The sequence below is a fragment of the Lethenteron reissneri genome, unplaced genomic scaffold (assembly GCF_015708825.2).
Source record: "Lethenteron reissneri isolate LAM-NWPU_2019-01 unplaced genomic scaffold, ASM1570882v1 scaffold_1414, whole genome shotgun sequence".
Lineage (NCBI taxonomy): Eukaryota > Metazoa > Chordata > Hyperoartia > Petromyzontiformes > Petromyzontidae > Lethenteron > Lethenteron reissneri.
This window is the reverse complement of record NW_026891129.1, coordinates 15,001-38,844: the sequence shown is the minus strand read 5'-3', so window position 1 is coordinate 38,844 and position 23,844 is coordinate 15,001. Positions and strand designations below refer to the sequence as shown.

General features: G+C 51.7%; 1 protein-coding gene across 2 annotated transcripts; it reads right to left on the bottom strand.

Annotated features, from left to right (window-relative positions):
- Positions 1-4,011: 4,011 nt before the first annotated feature.
- Positions 4,012-23,732, bottom strand: LOC133362261 (basal cell adhesion molecule-like). Of its 2 annotated transcripts, XM_061581184.1 has the most exons (11): positions 23,622-23,732; positions 22,865-22,989; positions 22,201-22,417; positions 21,751-21,818; positions 20,166-20,250; positions 19,511-19,693; positions 18,023-18,144; positions 17,265-17,424; positions 16,234-16,307; positions 7,570-7,669; positions 4,012-5,725 (listed from the first exon to the last, which is right to left on the bottom strand). In XM_061581184.1, the coding sequence occupies exons 1-11, from the start codon at positions 23,671-23,673 to the stop codon at positions 5,472-5,474; spliced, it is 1,440 nt and encodes a 479-aa protein (XP_061437168.1). In that variant the 5' UTR covers positions 23,674-23,732; the 3' UTR covers positions 4,012-5,471. The 2 variants fall into 2 exon arrangements, with proteins under 2 accessions (XP_061437168.1, XP_061437169.1); XM_061581185.1 differs by lacking the exon at positions 7,570-7,669.
- Positions 23,733-23,844: the final 112 nt, after the last annotated feature.

Genomic DNA, 23,844 nt, shown 5'->3' with positions numbered 1-23,844 from the left:
TTTTATTAATTTCGTTTTCATTTATTTTATTTTATTGTTTTACCTACATGACTTTACCGAAAAAACCAAAGTGTATTATCTATACCATAGTTTTCATGATCTTTATCACGATTATTCCTTATCATTATCCGTGTAATTGCTATCATCACGAATATTATCATTGTTCTAATTATCCTTGTTATTATCCTTATTGTTCATTATTGTAAATATTATCATTGTTGTTACCATTATTGTTCTTAATCTGTCATGATCATTATCATTATTAAACGAGGTCATTGCAAATTCACGTAGATAGGTTCAAATAAAATAACTTTTTTTTGTTATTTCAAATAACAAAAACATATTTTTTATTCAAAGAAAATAACACATTTTTTAAGTAACAAAAAAGATAACAATTTTGTTTATTTAAAATAACACATTTTTTTTAGTTATTTATAATAACAAAATAAAATTTTATTTCAAACAAAATAACAAACACATATTTTTGTTTCAAAGAAAATAAAAAAATTTGTTATTTAAAATAAGACATTTTTTTGTTATTTAAAATAACAAAAGAAAAATTTGTTTCAAACAAAATAACAAAAACATAATTTTGTTATTTAAAAAATAACAAAAAAGATTATTAAAAAATGTGTTATTTAAAATAATATTTTCTTTGAACCTATCTACGTGACTTTACCGAACAACCCAAGAATATGAATTTCTGCAGTCACGAAAGATTTAAATCAAAATCATCAACAACAATAACACTTTAAGTGAATAAACAATTTAAAGTTTAAACCGCTAGGCCGAAGGCTTGAGGCCTACTAACCTGTTACTAGGCGAAGCCTGCGGCGTGAGAATCATCAAATTAGTTTAAAATGCACTTAAAGACTAAGGGGTGACTGAAGATCTGCCAATCTAACGATCTCTGTAAAATTAAGTAATTAAACACCTTAGATGAGTAAACAAATTATAGTTTAAACCGCTAGGCCGAAGGCTTGAGGCCTACTAACCTACTTCTAGGAAAAGCCTGAATGCTCAATGCCGCTGAACTGATGAAGGAAGTTCCACGAGAACATTGCCGCAGGAAACCCGATGATCTGTGAAGCTCTTGAGCCCGCACATCCACACAGACACATTGCAGCGATTCTTACTGCTAGCAACCTCCTGCTCACACCAGCCCACAGGAGATTGTTGTGTCCGTGTGCATCCACATATGGGAGGGGAGGGGCTGGGTGGAGATGGTGGGGAGGGGCTGGGTGGGGGGTTTGAGGGGCTGGGTGAGGAGGGTGGGGCTGGGTGGGGGGCGGGAGGGGTGGGGAGGGTTGGAAGAGGCTGGGTGGGGTGGGTGGGCTGGGTGGGGGGTGGGGCTGGGTGGGGCTGGGTGGGGGGTGGGAGGGGTGGGGCTGGGTGGTGAGGGGCTGGGTGGGGAGGGTGGGGAGGGTGGGGGGTGGGGTGGGTGGGGCTGGGTAGGGAGGGGCTGGGTGGGGAGGGTGGGGCTGGGTGGGTGGTGGGAGGGGTGGGGCTGGGTGGGGAGAGGCTGGGTGGGGAGGGGCTGGTCACCCCGTGGTGCCCTTATAAAACTCAACGTTTCACCTACTCACGCCGGCTTGTGCCCGCCCTCACAGTCGGGCATATTTGCGGAATACACCACGCCGCCGTTGACCCTGCAGGCCATTGACCGAGCATCCCGACGTTCCTAGCAGCTCCCTCTGCAGCAGGAATGTGTTTGTTTTTTAGGTGAAAATAATCTCCCACGTGCTTAGAGACTCAAGTCTCTAATCGCCGACTCTGGCGAGCAGAAAGAGAACTTTAAACTCCTTCACCACGTCCGAGGACACACCGAATTGTGTGCTGGAGAAGATCAATAACCGACAACCCCCTCGACGTTGAACGTGTTTACAAACCACATCGGGCGGTCACCCGTGAGTCAACCCATGTTCTATGGAGGTGGTGGGGGGAGGTGTAACCCTCATAATAATACTAAAGTATCCTTATCAGTAACATTATGATGACCATTGCTATTGCATTGTTGCTACACTTACACTGGTCAACACACTTGTTCTGGCATGAGGTATTCCAACGGGTTTAATGTAATTTTTTTTGGGGGGGGGGGGTGTTGATTCCAAGTCTGGCATCAGTTTTTGTCTATCACAGCAGGTTTTTGAGATATCAATGATTGCATTTTCTATAAAAACTGCAGAAGAAAAATATTAAATAAATGTGGATATCTACATAAAATGATATTATAAACACACTATCCTAAAAACACAACGCCATATTTTAACACTAAAGCAGTCACTGACTCGCAACAACTTGCAATCATAAGTGACAGAGTTAATTTCGGGTAAAGTCAATGAAAATGGGGTATGCCGATAGCATCAAAATGAGATGTGACAGAGAAAATCTGAGATCAGATTTGGAATCGGCACCCTGAAATTAGTCTAGAACAGCTGCAAAAGTCCAGGCCAGAAAAACATGTATTTTTGTTGTTGACCAGTGTAATTATTGTTTTATTGTATCATTACTGAACGAGGTTATTGCCTGTCAGGGTGACTGCCAACCCACCATGGAAGATATCTGGGGGCATCGTGTGGTCATCTTTCACCGTCTCTCTCTCTCACGACGCCAGACACACGGCAGGACGATTTGAAAGTGGCGGTTTTATCTCAACGTCAGCACCACGGACAGCGATGTCACACCTGGTGGTGATGATTGCTTGTGTTGCAGTCGAAACGTCGTGGGAATTGCATTGTTTTATATTTTATATTATTTTGTTTCCCTTTACCGAAAGAAACAATAATATTATATTAAACTTTGAAAAAAGGTAAATTAAATTATTAAATTAAACTATTTAACTAAACTATCTGAGAATTTTTCTTCTTGGTTCTTTCGGTAAAGTCACGTAGAAGGGAAGTAATAAAATAATAAAAATAAATAAAACATAATAAAATTATTACTTCCCTTCAACGTGACTTTACCGAAAGAACCAAGAAGATGAATCCCTGCAGTCACGAAAGCTTTAAATCGATATTTTTACTATGTTCATTTGTGAACATTCATATGAAATTAATGGGTGATTTCCTTCAGATGCAGGCTTCAGCGGTAGAGGGATCAGCTCTCAATCTCAAGGTCGTGAAATTCAAATCCTGATTGGGGATTGACTCAGTCCATTTTCCCTCTGGGGTTAGTAGAGTTATTCTTGGTTCTTTCGGTAAAGTCACGTAGAAGGGAAATAATAAAATAATATAAATATAAAACAATAAAAATTCTCACGTTTCGACCGCAACACAAGCAATCATCATCAGGTGTGAAATCCACTTTTTTCAAATTTACTTGCTGTGGATTTCACACCTGGTGCTGGTTGCTTGTGTTGCAGTCGAAACGTCGTGAGAAATGTTTTTGTTTTTTATTTTTATTGTTTTATTATTTCCCTTCTACGTGACTTTACCGAAAGAACCAAGAAGATGAATCCCTGCAGTCACGAAAGCTTTAAATCAAAATAAAAAGTTGAGTTTATATTGGTTCTTTCGGTAAAGTCACGTAGAAGGGAAATAATGAAATAATAAAAATAAAACAAAATAAAATAATTCTCACGACGTTTCGGCCACAACGCAAGCAGCCGTCCTCAGGTGAAGAACAGGTCTGAATGTTTCATTCAGTCGCTGTCTCCCCGACAGACCTGTTCTTCACCTGAGGACGGCTGCTTGCGTTGTGGCCGAAACGTCGTGAGAATTATTTTATTATGTTTTATTTTTATTATTTCATTACTTTCCTTCTACGTGTCTTCACCGAAAGAACCAAGAAGATGTTGTTTAGAGTTTAGTTTTTAAAGAATCTCACGGCCTTCGCCGCATAAACCCGGCGGCGTTGCTGACAAATGTTGCTGCAACGACATGAAACGATCATGATCGATTGTCAATGCGGAAGAAAGCCAATCGGCGTCAAGGGGGGAGAGGCTCAGGTGGGAGGGGGTCGGTTTGTCCATCCAGACATCACGTGACGGGGGACGCTGTTTGTCGACTTGAAAAATGTTTTATTCAAAACGCCGCAGCTCGATCCGAGCTCCAACAAATAAGACGCCGGTAAATAAACACGTGACAGTTCATACGTGTTGACACAAACAAGACAGCAGTATAATAAACACGTGACAGGCCACACGTGTTCACACAAACAAGACAGCAGTATAATAAACACGTGACAGGTCACACGTGTTCACACAAACAAGACAGCAGTATAATAAACACGTGACAGTTCACACGTGTTCACACAAACAAGACAGCAGTATAATAAACACGTGACAGGTCACACGTGTTCACACAAACAAGACAGCAGTATAATAAACACGTGACAGGTCACACGTGTTGACACAAACAAGACAGCAGTATAATAAACACGTGACAGGTCACACGTGTTCACACAAACAAGACAGCAGTATAATAAACACGTGACAGGTCACACGTGTTGACACAAACAAGACAGCAGTATAATAAACACGTGACAGGTCACACGTGTTGACACAAACAAGACAGCAGTATAATAAACACGTGACAATTCATACGTGTTGACACAAATAAAAGAGCAGTATAATAAACACGTGAAAGTTCATATGTGTTGGCACAAATAAAACAGCAGTATAATAAACACGTGACAGTTCATACGTGTTAACACAAATAAAAGAGCAGTATAATAAACACGTGAAAGTTCATATGTGTTGGCACAAATAAAACAGCAGTATAATAAACATGGCGCAGTTCAATCCGAGCTCGATCCGTGCTCGAACACACAGACACAGGGACAGACACAGGGACAGAGACAGACACAGGGACAGAGACAGACACAGGGACAGAGACAGACACAGGGACAGACACAGGGACAGACACAGGGACAGACACAGGGACAGACACAGGGACAGACACAAGGACAGGTGAATTCAATTGAATGTCAAGGCTCGATCCGTGTTCGATCTGAGCTCAAACACAAAAGACACATGGTGATGATGGTGGTGATGATGGTGGTGATGTTGATGACGGTGGTGGTGATGATGATGGTGGTGACGATGGTGGTGGTGGTGGTGATGATGATGGTGGTGATGATGGTGATGATGATGATGGTGATGACGATGGTTGTGATGTTGATGACGGTGGTGGTGATGATGATGGTGGTGGTGATGGTGTTGGTGATGATGATGGTGGTGATGGTGGTGGTGGTGATGATGATGGTGGTGGTGATGATGGTTGTGATGTTGATGACGGTGGTGGTGATGATGGTGGTGGTGATGATGGTGGTGGTGATGACGATGGTGGTGATGGTGGTGGTGATGATGATGGTGATGACGATGGTTGTGATGTTGATGACGGTGGTGGTGATGATGGTGATGGTGGTGATGGTGATGATGACGTTGACGATGGTGGTTGAGGCCCCGACAGGCCGTCCCCACCACCGCCACCTCGTCACCGCGACAGGCCGTCGGCACCACCGCCACCTCGTCACCGGCCGTACAACTCGGTCAGCGGCTGCGCTGCGCGGGGCTCTGGACAGCAGCAGCAGCAGCAGCGCACGGTCAGCGTCCACGCTCGCGACAAAGCCGCCTCTCCTCCTCCTGCTCGTAATCTCTCCTCTTGCGACTCTTTGGAGCAAGCGTAGAGAATCGCCCAAATAGAGAGGACGACGAAGAGGGGGAGGACGATGATGGCGAACCACGGCAGCCCACGTGCTGACAACTCTGCTTTCTCCGCTCCTCCTGCGAGTGGAGAGAAAGAGAGCGAGAGAGCGAGCGAGTGAGAGAGAAAGTGAGAGAGAGAGAGAGTGAGTGAGAGAATGAGCGAGAGAGTGGAGAGAGTGGAGAGAGAGAGTGAGTGAGCGAGAGAGCGAGCGAGGGAGAGAGAGAGAGTGAGTGAGCGAGCGAGAGAGTGAGCGAGAGAGTGAGTGAGCGAGCGAGCGAGTGAGCGAGAGAGAGTGAGAGAGTGAGCGAGCGAGCGAGAGAGTGAGAGAGCGAGAGAGTGAGCGAGAGAGAGAGCGAGAGAGTGAGAGAGTGAGCGAGTGAGAGAGCGAGAGAGTGAGCGAGAGAGAGAGCGAGAGAGTGAGTGAGTGAGCGAGCGAGTGAGTGAGCGAGCGAGCGAGAGAGCGAGAGAGTGAGAGAGCGAGAGAGTGAGTGAGTGAGAGAGCAAGAGAGAGAGAGCGAGCGAGAGAGTGAGTGAGTGAGAGAGCAAGAGAGAGTGAGTGAGAGAGCGAGTGAGCGAGCGAGCGAGAGAGTGAGTGAGTGAGAGAGCAAGAGAGAGTGAGTGAGAGAGCGAGTGAGCGAGCGAGCGAGAGAGCGAGAGAGTGAGAGAGCGAGAGAGTGAGAGAGTGAGAGAGCAAGAGAGAGAGAGCGAGAGAGTGAGAGAGTGAGCGAGCGAGAGAGTGAGTGAGTGAGAGAGCAAGAGAGAGTGAGTGAGAGAGCGAGAGAGTGAGCGAGAGAGTGAGAGAGTGAGCGAGCGAGAGAGTGAGTGAGAGAGTGAGAGAGCAAGAAAGAGTGAGTGAGAGAGAGAGCGAGCGAGCGAGAGAGTGAGTGAGTGAGTGAGCGAGTGAGTGAGCGAGTGAGTGAGTGAGCGAGAGAGTGAGAGAGTGAGTGAGTGAGCGAGTGAGAGAGCAAGAGAGAGTGAGTGAGAGAGCGAGCGAGAGAGTGAGTGAGTGAGAGAGCGAGAGAGAGCGAGCGAGAGCGTGAGAGAGTGAGCGAGCGAGAGAGTGAGTGAGTGAGAGAGCAAGAGAGAGTGAGTGAGAGAGCGAGCGAGTGAGCGAGAGAGTGAGTGAGTGAGTGAGCGAGTGAGTGAGCGAGTGAGTGAGTGAGCGAGAGAGTGAGAGAGTGAGTGAGTGAGTGAGCGAGTGAGAGAGCAAGAGAGAGTGAGTGAGAGAGCGAGCGAGAGAGTGAGTGAGTGAGTGAGTGAGTGAGCGAGTGAGCGAGTGAGTGAGCGAGTGAGTGAGCGAGAGCGCGAGTGAGAGAGCGAGAGAGTGAGCGAGTGAGCGAGTGAGCGAGTGAGCGAGCGAGAGAGTGAGCGAGCGAGAGAGTGAGTGAGTGAGCGAGAGAGTGAGCGAGAGAGTGAGCGAGAGAGTGAGTGAGCGAGAGAGTGAGTGAGTGAGCGAGAGAGTGAGCGAGAGAGTGAGCGAGAGAGTGAGAGAGTGAGTGAGCGAGAGAGTGAGCGAGAGAGTGAGCGAGTGAGTGAGCAAGAGAGTGAGCGAGTGAGCGAGTGAGTGAGCGAGAGCGCGAGTGAGAGAGCGAGAGAATGAGCGAGTGAGCGAGTGAGCGAGTGAGCGAGCGAGAGAGTGAGCGAGCGAGAGAGCGAGTGAGTGAGCGAGAGAGTGAGCGAGCGAGTGAGAGAGCGAGAGAATGAGCGAGTGAGCGAGTGAGTGAGCGAGTGAGTGAGTGAGCGAGTGAGAGAGCGAGAGAATGAGCGAGTGAGCGAGTGAGTGAGCGAGTGAGCGAGCGAGAGAGTGAGCGAGCGAGAGAGCGAGTGAGTGAGCGAGAGAGTGAGCGAGCGAGCGAGAGAGTGAGTGAGTGAGCGAGAGAGCGAGTGAGTGAGAGAGCGAGTGAGAGAGTGAGAGAGTGACCTTCCGCAGCGACCTTGACGGGCCGCGACCTCCCCAGGCCCGTGGACACGGAGGGTGACGGTGGCGGTGGCGGTGACGATGGTGACGGTGACGACGCGGCCTGCGTGAGGGACGCACAGCGCCGGGAAGGCGGCCGGCGTCAGGCCCGGCGCTCTCCCCCCCTAAGCCCCCCCCCCCCCAGCCCCCCCCCCCCACCTCTAGGCTCGCATAAACTTCCCTCGCCGGACGTCAAACACCATCGGTCTCACTCGCTCCGCTCCCCTGTCACCCTCCTCAGCGCACCCCCCCCCATCAATCCGATCGTCTGTCACCACACACACGTACACTCACCAACACACACACACACACACCACTAAGTGGCGGTGACGTCACTACGGCGCTTGTGCCAGGCTACGTGCACGTTGAGGCCAGGCCAAGTGTCGAATGCCCACAGCAGAGGTCGCAACCGGGTACCCGATACCCGTACCTGGCTGGGTACAGGTACAGGTAGGCCGTGAGTCACTGGTGAGTCACCGTTTGTGACTCATTTCGGGTAGGTCACGAGGCAGACCCGGCAGGTGCCACGGGTCGACTGAGATGACCTGTAGCCCCCTAACCGTGCAGCACACACTCCAAATATAAACACACAACATCCACTCGTCTCAGTCTCATCTTCGTAAATGTCACCGCCACCACCACCGCCACCACCACCAACGTCACCACCGTCACCACCACCACCACCACCACCACCGTCACCATCACCACCACCGCCGTCACCGCCACCACCACCGCCGTCACCGCCACCACCATCACCACCACCACCACCACCACCACCGCCACCACCACCACCACCACCACCACCACCGTCACTGCCACCGCCACCACCACCACCGCCACCAACACCACCTGGGCCACCACCACCGACACCGTCACCACCACCACCGTCACCACCACCACCACCACCGTTACCGTCACCACCACCGTCACCGCCACCACCACCACCGTCACCGCCACCACCGTCACCGCCACCACCGTCACCGCCACCGCCACCACCACCACCGCCACCGCCACCACCACCGCCATGTGAGCCATGTCTACTACAGGTGTAGAGAGGGGTTAAGCTATAGAAGGAGGGGAACCGGAAGAGGAGATGGGAGTGACGGGGGACCAGGAACGAGAGAGGCCACGAAGGGCGAAGCGGAGGGTGGCGAGATCGCCACGAACACAGGGGAGCGAGGATCGGCACCGTTGGCCAGCGGTGACCGACCCGAAGCAGCGAGGAGGCTGCAGTCAGCAGCGGGGCTGCATACAGAGTTAGCAGCGGGTCTGCATACAGAGTAGCAGCCAAGAGGGTCTGCATATAGGGTTAGCAGCGGGGGTCTGCATAGGGAGTCAGCAGCGAGTCTGCAGGGAGAGAACGGAGGTTACAGTAGACGAAGCAGAGAGTCTGCGGGGAGAGAAAGGAAGCTATAATAGCGATAACAGCCGGGGGCTACAAATACAGTGTTATAACAGAGTGCCGTGTGGGAGAAGACAAGGACCCAATAAAGGACACGAAGCAGAGAGAGAAGTGTCTGAGTCCTTTTATTACACTGGAGTCAGAAGTGAAACGGCATGGCGAAACAATTGAGGAAAAAGAATATTCCATCTCCGGCGTCGGCTTCATCTTCGGACAACGAAGATCTTCCTCCTGCGGTCGGCTTCACTTCGGCGGAGGGAGAGATCCGTGAGGGCCCGGGTGTCGAGGAGGTTGCCGCTTCGTCGGACCCATCTGCGTTGAAGGACGAGGATTTAAGATGGACCCGGATGGCGGAGCAACTGGCAACTCTCAAAAACGTCATCACAGAGTTGTGTGACCTTGTCACATCAAGGGCGGCGTTGGAAGGTGATGGTGGTGATCGGCAGGAGCTCGGGTCGTCTTCGATGGCGCCGCCATCGGCCACGCGGCGTGAAGACGCCATCTTGGGCGTGGCGCACCACGGAAAGCGGGAAGCCGCCATTTTGGGACCGCCGCGACGGTCGCCCGCCATCTTGTCGACACCGCGTTGCGACGCATTGTTGAATTTACCACCGGAGGAGGCAGCGGCTGAAGGAAGCAAGCCAAGAAGTCGCAGTCGTCACCTAACAACTGTCAAGGAATTCTCCATCGGTGGCAATTGGAGTGCGTTCGCCTGTAGATTTTTGGCGGCGGTACGTACAGCGAGGAAGAACCATGATCCCTCAGCACCCATCCCAGATGAGACCTATACTTGCAGCTGTTGTGGCAGGACCTGCTTGTCCCGCATAGGCCTCTTCAGCCACCAGCGTGCCTGCAGAAGACGTGGATGTCCTTCCTAGATCTTCGTTCGCGAAGCCAAGCCATGATGACGTACAGCGAGGTGGACGGACGCCGAGGCGCTGGAGGTGCTTCCGACTCTTCTTGACGATGAGTCCGTTCGTTTTTTTCGCTCCATAAAAGCTGCGAAGAAGACTCTGCGAGGGGTGTTCGACGAAATGGCGGACGCGTACGAGCCACCGGATGACGCCCATCGCCGATTCGTGCAACGGCAACGCGCACCTGAGGAGTCACCTGTGGCGTATAGGGGCGCCATGTTGGAACTCGCTATGGCCGCTTACCCGGAGACGGAGCCTGACCTGCTGGAACCTCTCATCTTGGGGAAGATGTTGGAGTTGTCCCGAGATCTTGGCATTCCTATGCCGGCGTGCGGTCACGAAAAACTCACGTCCCGGGCCGCGGCCAAGTGTCTGGACGCCCAGTTCAATCTCCGCCGCTGGAAACAAGTCACGGCGTGGACGGGCGGTCCTGTCGTCGATGGGGGGGCCGTAGGGTGGGACCCTACAAAGGCCGTGTACGTGCCGGATGCGACCGGCCAGAAGGAGTTGTCGGCTGCCTCTGCTCCGTGGCCGGCCCGGAGCGGGCCGGGGCCGCGGGCTCCGCAGCCGGTGCGGCCGCGTCGGGACGGGGTGCCCGCTGCGCGCCGCTCCGACGTCGAGTGCTTCCGCTGCGGCCGTCGGGGCCATTATGCCAGGGAATGCTGGGCCCGGGTTCCGGGTCCGCCCCAGCAGGAGGCCTCGACAGCGGACGCTCCAAAAAAAGATCCTCCAGCACAGGCAAGTCGGTGCGCACCAGACACCCGGCAAGGCCCGACACCTCACTCATCGCCGTTGTTGTGCGACGCGGATGTTGTTGAATACGGGAGGCCAGTATCTGCGCCTTGTCGCTCGATAACGCAGTGGCGTAAGCTGGCTCGGCGGGTTGTCGCGGCCGCTACCGGTTCGTCCACTGTACCTGGGTCGATCCAAGGGGTGGACGTACGCATTTTGGTGGATTCCGGTGCGTCCGCGACCATTATTTCGGATGTGATATTCCATCTTTTGAACATCCCACCGGGGGCCGTGAGGCCGGCTTACGCTTCCTGCATCGCTGCGAACGGGGGTAGTATGGGCATCGTGGGACAGATGGACGCTAACATTTCTATCGGGGGAGTCTCGGCCTCGGGCGTTGTGTTAATTTCGAGGTCCCTGGCGGTTCCTTGCCTGTTGGGTACTGATTTTTTGGCTAAGATGCCCATTCTAATTCGAATCAATGAAAATTGCATTGAACTACCGGGGGGCCGGAAATTGGCATTTTTACAGTCCGCCTGGGGGCGACCGGCTCCTGTCGCCCAGGTGCAGGCGTTATCGGAAGTTTCGGTTGATATTCCACCTGGCTCGCAGATGCTCATTCCCTTACGATATCGGAAGCCGGTTCCGGGTCGGCAGGGTGCTTTTGGGATTTTGCTGTCGCCGTCCGCCGCTGTTACGGGCGGATTGGCGCTGGTGGGGGCGCAAACTATTGTCCGTCCAGATCAGCGCCCGTTTTTGCAGGTGTTAAATGCGAGTACTGAAAGCGTGTGTGTGCCGGCTGGTACCGTTGTGGCACATGCCACTACGGCGTTTACGGCTCAGAGTGATCTGCCGGACGGAGGGCTGGTGGGTGGTGTTTCACACGATGGAGGGGTGGATGATCGTTGGATCGCTGAATTATGTGGGGAAAATTCGGCCCTTTCCGCCGAGCAGCGTTGTGCGATTCATAAATTATTATCGAGTTATTCGGATGTGTTTAGCTCGGACGATTTGGACTTGGGACGCACCTCGCTGCTTTATCATCATATCGACACAGGGGACGCTGCCCCTATCCGCTTGAACTCGCGTCGGATGAGTCCGGCTGAGCGTGAGCATGTTCGAGGGGCAGTGGATGACATGTTGAAAGCGGATATTATATCTCCGTCTAATAGCCCGTGGGGCGCGCCTGTTGTGTTGGTTAAAAAGAAGGATGGTAAATTGCGATTTTGTGTGGATTTTCGGAAGTTGAATAAAGTGTCGGTGGCAGATGCGTATCCCCTGCCGCGTATGGACGATTCTCTCGACGCCTTGTCAGGGGCTAAGTTTTTTTCAACGCTAGATCTCTCTTCGGGCTTCTGGCAGCTCCCCCTTGACGAGCCCTCGCGAGAAAAGACAGCTTTCCGTACGCCGCAGGGGTTATTCCAATTTAACTGTCTTCCGATGGGGTTGAATGCGGCCCCTGCCACTTTTCAGAGGTTGATGGAGTTGGTATTGACGGGGTTGCAGTGGGAGACATGTCTCATTTATTTAGATGATATTATTGTCTTCAGCCGCACATTTGATGAGCATTTACTGCGGTTGGAGGCTGTATTCACCAGAATGCGTTCTGCTAATTTGAAATTCAAGCCTAAGAAATGTCACCTACTGCAACGCTCCGTTCGATACTTGGGACATATTGTTAGTGCGGACGGGGTGGCCACGGATCCAGAGAAAACTGCGTGTGTCCGTGATTGGGCAACCCCGGCCACGGTGGGTGATGTGCGTCGGTTTTTGGGGTTCGCCTCATATTATCGGAGGTTTGTTCCGAATTTTGCTACTATCGCCAGGCCTTTGCATCTCCTTACTGGGAAGGGGCATAAATTTGTGTGGGGACCGCCGGAGGAGGCGGCGTTTCGGAGCCTGCGCGATTTACTGGCTACTGCACCGACGTTGGATTATCCGGATTTTGAACATCCCTTCATTCTGGATACTGATGCAAGTGATACTGGTATTGGGGCGGTATTGTCCCAGTCGAAAGGTGGAGTTGAGCGTGTGGTGGCGTATGGGAGTCGAGTTTTGTCTCCCGCGGAAACCCGTTACTGCGTCACTCGCAGGGAACTTTTGGCCATTGTTTTTTTTCTCCGCCAATTTCGACCGTATCTGTACGGTCGCTCGTTTATTGTCCGCACGGACCATGCGGCCTTGCAGTATGCTCTTAAGATGGACCAGCCATCCGGACAATTGGCGAGGTGGCTGGACACGCTGCAAGAATTTTCCTTCCAAATTCATCATCGGAAGGGTGTGCGTCACGCTAACGCGGACGCACTTTCCAGGTTGCCGCAACAATCCCCTTGTGCGTGTGCGTCGGGGACGCATAGGTGTGGACCGATTCAGCTCCCCCCTCAGCCTGTCACGCTGGCGGTGGATGTTCTTGAAACTCCGCTTACACCGGGACCGGTTGATGGGGGACCGGCTGATGGGATTTTGCGTCTTCCGAGGTCTGTGTGGATTCGGGAGCAAATGTTGGACGAATCTTTTGTGTCGTTACGAAAACGAACGGAGAAGGCGGGTAAGGAACTCGGTGCGGGTGGTATTCCGGAAACTGCTCTCCGAGATGGGTTGCTGATGTGGAGGGAAGGGATACAGGAACACTGGCGTCTCGTTGTACCTGCGTCATTGCGGTACGAATTGATTAGATCTTTGCACTGTGACACACTTTTACATCTGGGGGTGCAGAAAACCCTATTGACGCTGCAGCGAGACTATTATTGGCACGGCATGACGACAGATGTCGTCGGTCACGTTCGCGCGTGTCCCGATTGTGCCCGCCGTAAGCCGCCTAAACATCCATATGTTCCGCCAATACAATCGATTCAAGTATCTCGGGTTAATGAGCTGGTGGCGTTAGATATTTTGGGACCCTTTCCGCCGTCCGCTAAGGGAAATAAGTATTTACTGGTGGGGGTGGAGTACCTCTCCCGCTGGCCGATGGCCTGGCCTTTGCCTGACCAGTCAGCGGCGTCTATCACTGACGCCTTTCTATTTGGGTATGTAATGGACAAGGGGGCGCCGGAGAGGCTCCTTACAGATCAAGGGCGTAACTTTTCGTCCAAATTGTTGGGGGAGGTGTGTGCGGCTCTTGGAACTAAAAAGATACGGACGTCCCCCTACCACCCACAAACGGATGGTATGGTGGAGCGGTTGAATCGGACTCTGTCCGCCATGCTGTGCCATACAGTCGGGGAAAATCAATCTGATTGGGATCTGCATATCCCTGGGGTGCTTTCGGCGTATCGCATGACGCCGCACGCGGCTACTGGATACTCGCCGTTCTTTCTTATGTACGGCCGTGAAAATGTGCCGCCGATTAATGAGCAGTTGGGAACCGGTGCGAGGGGACCTGTTAAGCCTCTTCCTGAGTATATTCAGGACAACGTTCGCCGTGTCACTGAGGCGAGGGAAAGAGCCCGCATGGCTACGGCCAAAGCCCAGGCCAGGAATGAGCGGTGTGCCCGACGTTCGAAGGGGGAGTGCCCCTGGAAAACGGGGGACCTGGCCTGGCTTCATTGCCCACAGGTGCGGCCAGGTACCTCTCCTAAATTACATAAACCATGGCAAGGTCCGGTCCGCCTCATTGAGGTTCCCAACCCACAGTCGGCGCGTGTTCGGGTTGGTTCGCGGCGCTGGTTCGTGCATACATCCCGGTTGAAGCCATACATTGCCCCGCGGCCGGATGCGTCATCTCCCGAAGTTGCCTTGCCGGGGTCTGTTGCTACCGACTCGCCCTTGCCTGTGCCTGCTGACCTTGCGAGAGCGCCTGTCGTACCCTTCACAGACAAGCCGGCCGTGACGCCGCAGGAAGAAGGACGTTCCGCTCGTGGGATGCCGACCGGAGCCGCAGAACCTACGGAACCTGCAGCTCTTCCTATCCCTCCGCGGACGCGATTACGGGATGTCTCTGGACGCGACCGGGACAGTGGCGGGCCTCCAATGGCGACGGATGAACTCGCTCCCGTCGCCCTTAAAACCCTGCCACGTTCCCGCTCGGCGGGTGGGCTGCCGACCGTCCAGGACGGCCCGGCTACCCGTACTCGCTCGAAATCCCTCACGTTTCGTTAAATTGTGTTGTGTTGTGTTCTTGTTATATTGTTGTTGCATGCTTCGTGTCTTTTTACGTGTTGGTCCTTTACACCCGCATTGCTTGTCAAGTTGCATTTCAGCCGAGGTCGGCTGGATTTTCTTTATGGGGGAGGGTGATGTAATGCGGGCGTAAACGGCCCTCCGGAGGTGACGTCATGAGGGGAGGAGTTAGGTCACGTGGGGGGAGAGGGGTTAAGCTATAGAAGGAGGGGAACCGGAAGAGGAGAGGGGAGTGACGGGGGACCAGGAACGAGAGAGGCCACGAAGGGCGAAGCGGAGGGTGGCGAGATCGCCACGAACACAGGGGAGCGAGGATCGGCACCGTTGGCCAGCGGTGACCGACCCGAAGCAGCGAGGAGGCTGCAGTCAGCAGCGGGGCTGCATACAGAGTTAGCAGCGGGTCTGCATACAGAGTAGCAGCCAAGAGGGTCTGCATATAGGGTTAGCAGCGGGGGTCTGCATAGGGAGTCAGCAGCGAGTCTGCAGGGAGAGAACGGAGGTTACAGTAGACGAAGCAGAGAGTCTGCGGGGAGAGAAAGGAAGCTATAATAGCGATAACAGCCGGGGGCTACAAATACAGTGTTATAACAGAGTGCCGTGTGGGAGAAGACAAGGACCCAATAAAGGACACGAAGCAGAGAGAGAAGTGTCTGAGTCCTTTTATTACACTGGTACTAATTAGAGGCTGAGTAGACCTAGGGGAGGCCAAGGAGCGGTTCAGATAATCGCTATCACTGCTGTTGGCTGCGAGCGGGAATCCAACTCGGGCGGTGGGGTCACAGTGGGGTCACGGTGGGGTCACGGTGGGGTCACGGTGGGGGTTGTGGGGGTGGAGGGGGTGGGGGGGTTGGTGGGGGTGGTGGGGGGGTTACGGTGGGGTGATGGTGACACTGACGGGGTATGATAATTGATTTTTTACCCTTCTATCTGGCAACAAAACTGACATCTTTTTTACGAGGAGTCATGTTTGCATTGACCACGATACCTGCGGTCGTAATGCAAACAAAAAACACAACTCTGATAATGTGCACTGTCCTTAAAGTTGATTGGTCCACATCCGAGACAGCTTTCCTTAGAGCCTAGTCTCACATGGCCCTTTAAGTTGATTGGTCAACACCCGAGACAGCTTTCCTTAGAGCCTAGTCTCACATGGGTTGGACCAGATGACGCCAAAAGGCGCACAACTCAAAGACAATGCACCATCATAGTATGAGAGCTCGGGGTGAAGCATTTACACCATTGGAACCTCATTTGTCAGAAGAAAAAACATGATAATTGTTTTTTGACCCTTCTATCTGCCAACAAGACCGACACCGTTACCTGACGGGGCACTGCTGCCCACCTGTGGGAGCCTCTCCCGGCGCACGACGGCAACAACAACAACAATAACAACAAGGAGGAGGAGCCTCTCCCGGCGCACGACGACAACAACAACAACGAGGAGGACGAGGAGCGTCTCACCTGCACGACGGCGCCCGCCGGGAGCCGCGTCGTCGCCGCGACGGTGGAGCTGGGCTCCCCGTGGTGGTGCGCGTCTGGCGGGGAGGAGACACGTACTGAGTCACTCCGGGCCAAGCGGCGACGTTCGCTCGCAATCACAACAACAACGACAACAACGACGATGACAACAACAACGACGAGAATCTTCTTGGTTCTTTCGGTAAAGTCACGTAGAAGGGAAGTAATAAAATAATAAAAATAAAACAAAATACAATAAAATTCTCACGACGTTTCTGCCACAACCTGAGGACGGCTGCTTGCGTTGTGGCCGAAACGTCGGGAGAATTTTATTGTATTATGTCTTATTTTAATTGTTTTATTATTTCCCTTCTACGTGACTTTACCGAAATAACCAAGAAGATGAATCCCTGCAGTCACGAAAGCTTTAAATCGAAAAAACAAAGATGTAGATGATGATGTTGATGATGATGATTTTGAAGATGATGTTGATGATGATGTTGATTATTAATGTTAATGATGATGATGTTGTTGATGATGTTGATGATGTTGATGATGATGAAGTGAATGACGCTGTCTTTCTGACATCCCTGTTCTTCACCTGAGGACGGCTGCTTTCGTTGTGGCCGAAACGTCGTGAGAATTGTATTTTATAATGTTTTATTTTTCTTACTTTATTACTTCCCTTCTACGTGATGACTTTACCGAAAGAACCAAAGAAGATGAATCCCTGCTGCAGTCACGAAAGAAGCTTTACACCGAAAAAGACGCCAAGAAGAATCATGCGAATGCACGACGCGCCGTTCCCGTCCCGGGAGAGTCGGCATCTTAAAGAAATCCGCTCGACAAACTCCGAGACGGTCACTCTCCTTCGTAGCGTCTCCAACTCCTCCTCCTCCCCACAAAGTCTCCCTCCCTCCCCCTCCTCCCTCCCTCCCTCCCCCTCCTTCTTGACCCTCCCCTCCCTCCCTCCCTCCCTCCCTCTTGACCCTCCCCTCCCTCCCTCCCGTCACCCCCCCCCCCCCGCCGCTCACAGTGCACCAGGAGGTCGACGCTGCCGCTGAGACGGCCATGGACCCCGTTGCCGCTACGGACGCGGCAGCCGTAGGTGCCGCTGTGGCCGCGGGTGACGGCGGGCAGGGTGAGCGCGTCCCCCGCAGTCGCGTGGCCGTAGTCCACCCGCGTCGGGGAGCTCTGACGGGCGGGGGGAGCGGGGGGAGCATCATCGTCGTTGTCATCATCATCATCATCGTCGCCATCATTGTCGTCATCATCATCGTCATCATCATCATCGCCATCGTCGTCATCATCATCATCATCGTCGTCATCGTCGTCATCATCGTCATCATCGTCATCATCGTCAACATCGTCGTCATCGTCGTCATCGTCGTCATCGTCATCATCGTCATCATCATCGTCATCGTCATCGTCATCATCATCGTCATCGTCATCATCATCATCATCGTCGTCATCATCGTCATCATCGTCATCATCGTCATCATCATCGTCATCATAATTGTCATCATCATCATCGTCATCATCGTCATCATCGTCGTCATCATCATCGTCATCGTCATCATCATCGTCATCATCGTCGTCATCATCATCGTCATCATCATCATCGTCATCATAATTGTCATCATCATCATCATCGTCATCATCATCGTCATCATCATCATCATCGTCGTCGTCATCATCGTCATCATCATCGTCATCATCATCGTCGTTATCGTCATCATCGTCATCATCATCATCATCGTCGTCATCGTCATCATCATCGCCGCCTCCTCACCATGTAGAAGTCGACCTCGGGAGGGGGGAATCCATCAGCACGGCACCTCAGCACGACCGTGTCGCCCTCCATCACGGCCGCGCGTGGAGACTCCAGGATGAGGGCCACCCTCCTGGGTGGATCTACACATCCCCCACCGCCCGCAGACATTCACCGTGCCACTCGTCATCGTAAATCATCATCATCATCATCATCATCAATAACAATGCCACTCGTCATCGTAAATCATCATCATCATCATCAATAACAATGCCACTCGTCATCGTAAATCATCGTCCTCATCATCAATAACAATGTCACTCGCCATCGATAACAATCATCATCATCGTCGTCAATTACCGCTGAGGCTCAAAAGAAAGCCGTCCCTTGGTGTGGACCAATCAGTTTCAAGGACAATGTCAATATATTAAAACATATTATAATATATTGACATTGTCCTTGAAACTGATGGCAGATTACTGCTGGTCCTTGATGAGCGATTCCACAAGCTGTACATCGGAGATCGTCAAAGAAGAGGTCGTTGATGCAGATGCAGCATCACTATTGTGAATGACCTTTCAGTGCATATTTTTCTTATCTTCACAATTAAATTCTTACACGGTAATATGCATTCACTCACATTAGCATGCAGTCACTCACACAACTTTGTGCTACGGCTCATTAAATGTTTGTTTCATTATTATTGTATATTGTATCTTATCGTATTATTGTATAGATGTCTGTTTAGCTATTCGTATATGAGCATAAATTTGCTGTTTTTTTTATGAAAATGCAATATTTGATACCTCAAAAACCTGATGTGATAGACAAAAACTGATGCCAGATTTGGAATCGGCACCCCAAAATGACCTTAACACCGTTTGAATACCTTATGCCAGACAAAGTGTGTTGACCAGTGTTATCACAGAGTGTGTTTTGTTTACATTTTGACCGCAAGCATTGTGGTGAATGCAGTTACACGAATCCTCGTAGAAAGGGTTCAGTCTTGTTGCCAGAAAAAATTGGAAAAAACCCCTTTTAGTAATACATTTTGGTACTGGCAAAGAAGGTCTAATGATGTCTTTTTGTTATGCAAGTGTAGCGACTTCTGGAATCCGGTCTTTTATTCAACTTGCATTACAGCTTTCCTTCACACTGCTGACAGGCAGCGTGAGAGGGACAGAGAGAGAGACACACAGCCACGTGGCAGCCTGGACCACGTGGCAGCCTGGACCACGTGGCAGCCTGGACCACGTGGTACAGGCTGTACCACGTGGTCCAGGCTGTCTGGTGTGTACGCCTGTTGTGTCTGCTGTGTACACCTGTTGTGCCTGCTGTGTACGCCTGTTGTGTCTGCTGTGTACGCCTGTAGTGTCTGGTGTGTACGTCTGCTGTGTCTGCTGTGTACACCTGTTGTGTCTGTTGTGTACGCCTGTTGTGCCTGCTGTGTACGCCTGTTGTGTCTGGTGTGTACGCCTGCTGTGTCTGCTGCGTCCCGCCCGTACTCACAATGCACCGTCACGTAGATCGTCTCCGAGGCAACGGCCTCGCTCCTGCCGCCCGGCACGGTGTAGTTGACCACGCAGCGGTACCCGGCTCCCACGTCCCACCTCTGCAGCTGGTAGCTCAGGGCGGACGTCACGGCGAAGGTGCCGTCGGACTCCGTCGCCACCGTCCCCGTCACTTTCACGTCTAGCGGCGCACGCACACAGACAAAGGTCCCCCGCGTGGCCTTAACAGGCTGTAGGGGCAAGTGCTGTTGGCGAGTGGCAGCCCGTCACGGTGGCACACCACGCCCTGCCGGCTTTGTCTCAGCAGTGGCGATGTTTACTCCCTGCACCACGTAGCAGTGTACACTACACTATACACTACACTATACACTACACTATACAATACACTATACACTAAACTACTATACACTACACTATACACTACACTATACACTACACTATACACTAAACTATACACTAAACTACTATACACTACACTATATACGACACTATACACTACTATACATTACACTATACACTACACTATCGCAGACATATTCACCAACAGATACATTCACCAGCAGATACATTCACCAACAGATACATTCACCAACAGATACATTCACCAATAGACACATTCACCAACAGATACATTCACCGGCAGATCCACTTACCAGGTGATGGCCACAGGGGCAGGGAATCCTTGTACCACGTGACGAGGGGCTCTGGGTAAGCGTTGCGCACGTAACATTCACCGATCTGCAAGAGAGGGAAACAGACCAACACACGCAACAAAGATCCCCCGTGTAGTCTTAACAGACTGTAGGGGCAAGTGCTGTTAGCGAGTAGCACCTATGAAGGCCGGAACGGCACACGAGGGGGTGGGTGGCCAGCACCACGCCCGGCCGCCTTTGTCTCCCCAGTGGCGATGTTTTTACTGCACTGCACCAGGTATTTATTTGAGGCTGAGTCGACCTAGGGGAGGCACAGAACCGGTTAGCGCGTCGCGCCACGAAACCTGGCGACCCAAGTTCGATTCCCACTCACGGCCAACATCAGTGACAATTATCTGAACCGGTTCTGAGCCTCCCCTAGGTTGACTCAGCCTCAAAGGAATACCTGGTGCGATGTGTACACATCGCAACGAGGGAGACAAATGCAGCCGGGTGTGGTACACTACTATAATATACACTAATATACACTAATATACTATACACCACTCTACTATAAAATAATATACTATACACTACTACACTATACACTACTATACTACACACTACACTATACACTACACTACTATACACTACTATACTACACACTACACTATACACTACACTACTATACTACACACTACACTATACACTACACTACTATACACTACTATACTACACACTACACTATACACTACACTACTATACTACACACTACACTATACACTACTATACACTAATATACTACACTACTCTACTATACACTACTATACAGTACACTACTATACAACTACTATACTATACAACTACTATACTATACACTACAATACTACACACTACACTATACACTACACTATACACTACACTACACTTACTATACACTACACTACTATACACTACACTATACACAACACTACTATACACTATACACTACACTACTATATACGAACCCACGACCTCCTGTGCACCAGGCGAGGTAGTCAACATCTCCAAACTAAAACTAAACCACGTTAGAATCACGAATCGGTGGCGTCTACAGCACCGCCATTAAGGTAACAAAACCACCCCTAGGTGACCGTTAGGCAGAGGTCGCAAACGGGTTTTGATTCCTTACCCCTCGTACCCGTACCCTACCTGGCCGCACCAGGGTCGCAAATGGGTACCCTACCCGTACCCTACCCGTACCCTACCCGTACCCTACCCGGCCGGATACGGGTAGGGTACGGGTATCGGGTACCCGATTGCGACCTCTGGGATGAAGCCATGTTGCAGGCGCGGGTGGGTTGATTCTAGGAACTTGAATTGTGAGAAGAGACAAGACGTTGGGAAATGAGTGACAAACGGTGACTCACCAGTGACTCACGGTCTACCCGTACCCGGCCGCACCAGGGTCGCAAACGGCTACCCGTACCCGGCCGGGTACGGGTAGCCGGGTATGGGGTAGGGTACGGATATCGGGTACCCGATTGCGACCTCTGCCGTCAGGAGAGGGAGCGACAGGCCGGAGTGTGAACTAGAAGAATGTCCGCGCAGGCCGCGGGCTGCTCACCTTGTGGTGGTGCTGGGGCTTGAGCAGCACGGGCCTCTGGCTCGCCGTCACGGCCACCGTGGGGGCCGCTGGGAGGGACACGGGGGGAGGGGGGAGGGGGACACGGGGGGAGGGCCGTTACGTGCTGGCGAGTCCAACTTGCCTCCGAAACGTCGTGTGGTAGTGTGTAGTGTATAGTGTATAATAGTGAAGTGTATATTAGTGTATAGTGTAGTGTATATTAGTGTATAGTGTATAATAGTGCAGTGTATAGTGTAGTGTATAGTAGTGTATAGTGCTGTGACAGAGTCCACCTGAAGACGGAGTCTTGTGTTGCCTCCGAAACTTCGTGATTTTTATTTTATTTTTATTTTACTTTTATTAATTTAAATTTTTTACCCACGCGACTTTACCGAACAAAAACCACCTAAGAGTACGGTAGCAAGTGGCCCCCCCGTGGCGCTCGCTTACAAAACACCCGCACGCTTGCAGTGGCTTCGGCCACGCTGGCGCGCCCCGCCACCACCTGGCAGACGAAGTCGCGCTCGTCAGCGGTCTCCGTCGCGTTCAGAGCCAGCGCGGAGTCGCTGCGGCGAGCGTCGATGCGACTCTCGTAGCCGGTGCCCAAGTCCGCCACGAAGAGTCGCGCGTCGCGGTACGAGATCCTCGTTCGCGAAGATTGTGAAATCTGTGCCGGGGGGGGGGGGTTGGAGTCTATGGGTAGCAGTGTTGAGTCTATGGGTGGCAGTGTTGAGTCTATGGTGCAGTGTTGAGTCTATGGGTGGCAGTGTTGAGTCTATGGTGCAGTGTTGAGTCTATGGGTGGCAGTGTTGAGTCTATGGTGCAGTGTTGAGTCTATGGGTGGCAGTGTTGAGTCTTGAGTCTATGGGTAACAGTGTTGAGTCTATGTGTAACAGTGCTGAGTCTACGTGTAACAGTGCTGAGTCTACGTGTAACAGTGCTGAGTCTATGGTGCAGTGTTGAGTCTATGTGTAACAGTGCTGAGTCTACGTGTAACAGTGCTGAGTCTATGGGTAACAGTGCTGAGTCTCTGGGCAGGGCATACGACGTACGTATCCGAGCGTGACAAGCGGCGGTGTGCGTGTGGGTGGGGGGTGGGGGTGGCGCTACTCACGATGAACCACTGGGTGACCACCTCCTCGCCCACGGAGCTGGTGACCGTGCAGGGGATCACCAGCGGACTTCCCAGCTCCACCTCCACCAGCGGGGTCACCGCCACGGAGATCGCCGCTTCGACGCCTGCGGCGATGACGGTCATCGCACGCAAGTCACGCTGCAGACTGCTAGTGTAGTGTATAGTGTAGTGTATAGTGTAGTGTATAGTAGTGTAGTGTATAGTAGTGTATGTAGTGTATAGTGTAGTTTATAGTACTGTAGTTTAGAGGATAGTAGTGTAGTGTATAATGTATTGTGCAGCAGTATATATTAGTGCAGAGTATGTTACTGTAGTGTATCGTAGTGTAGTGTATAGTAGTGTAGTGTATAGTGTAGTGTATAGTGTAGTGTATAGTGTAGTATATAGTAGTGTATAGTAGTGTAGTGTATAGTAGTGTAGTGTATAGTGTAGTGTAGTAGTGAAGTGTACAGTAAACGAGGCTAGATGACGACTTATACGATGGAATCCACCGTCGTGCAGGAACCAACGAGGCATCGCCCGTCGCACTCAGCAAATCAGCACTCAGCAAATCGCGACTCTTTTTTTAAAGAAAGACTCCCCATCGTACAGCGCCAATTCGCGTGTGTGGGGTGCCACGAATCTTCCGCGTCTACAGACAACGATTCACACGGTGAAGCCGAACCACGATCGGATGAGGTGGGGGGGGGGGATGCTGCTGGATGCTGCCGATGTTCACGGCGGCGGCGATCATCACCTTGGAAGGAGACGGAGACGAGAAACAGCAACGCGACACATCGCAGCGACATGTGGCCGGCAAGTTCTCGCTGCTGCTGCTGCTGCAGCTACTGCTGCTGCTGCTGCTGCTGCTGGTGCTGCTGCTGCTGCCGCTTGTGGAGCCGTGAACCCACCGTGCCCTTCTCCTCCCGTCGTCAATCCTGTGTCGTGTGAAACACAATGCGGCAGTCCGCACTATCAGA

Coding starts and splice junctions, on each gene's coding strand:
- LOC133362261 (XM_061581184.1), bottom strand. CDS start 23,673: ATGTCGCTGCGATGTGTCGCGTTGCTGTTTCTCGTCTCCGTCTCCTTC. Junction 22,990..23,621: donor CGTCTCCGTCTCCTTCCAAG/GTGATGATCGCC, acceptor TCATCGCCGCAG/GCGTCGAAGCGGCGATCTCC. Junction 7,670..16,233: donor CGGCGGGCGCCGTCGTGCAG/GTGAGACGCTCC, acceptor TCCCTCACGCAG/GCCGCGTCGTCACCGTCACC.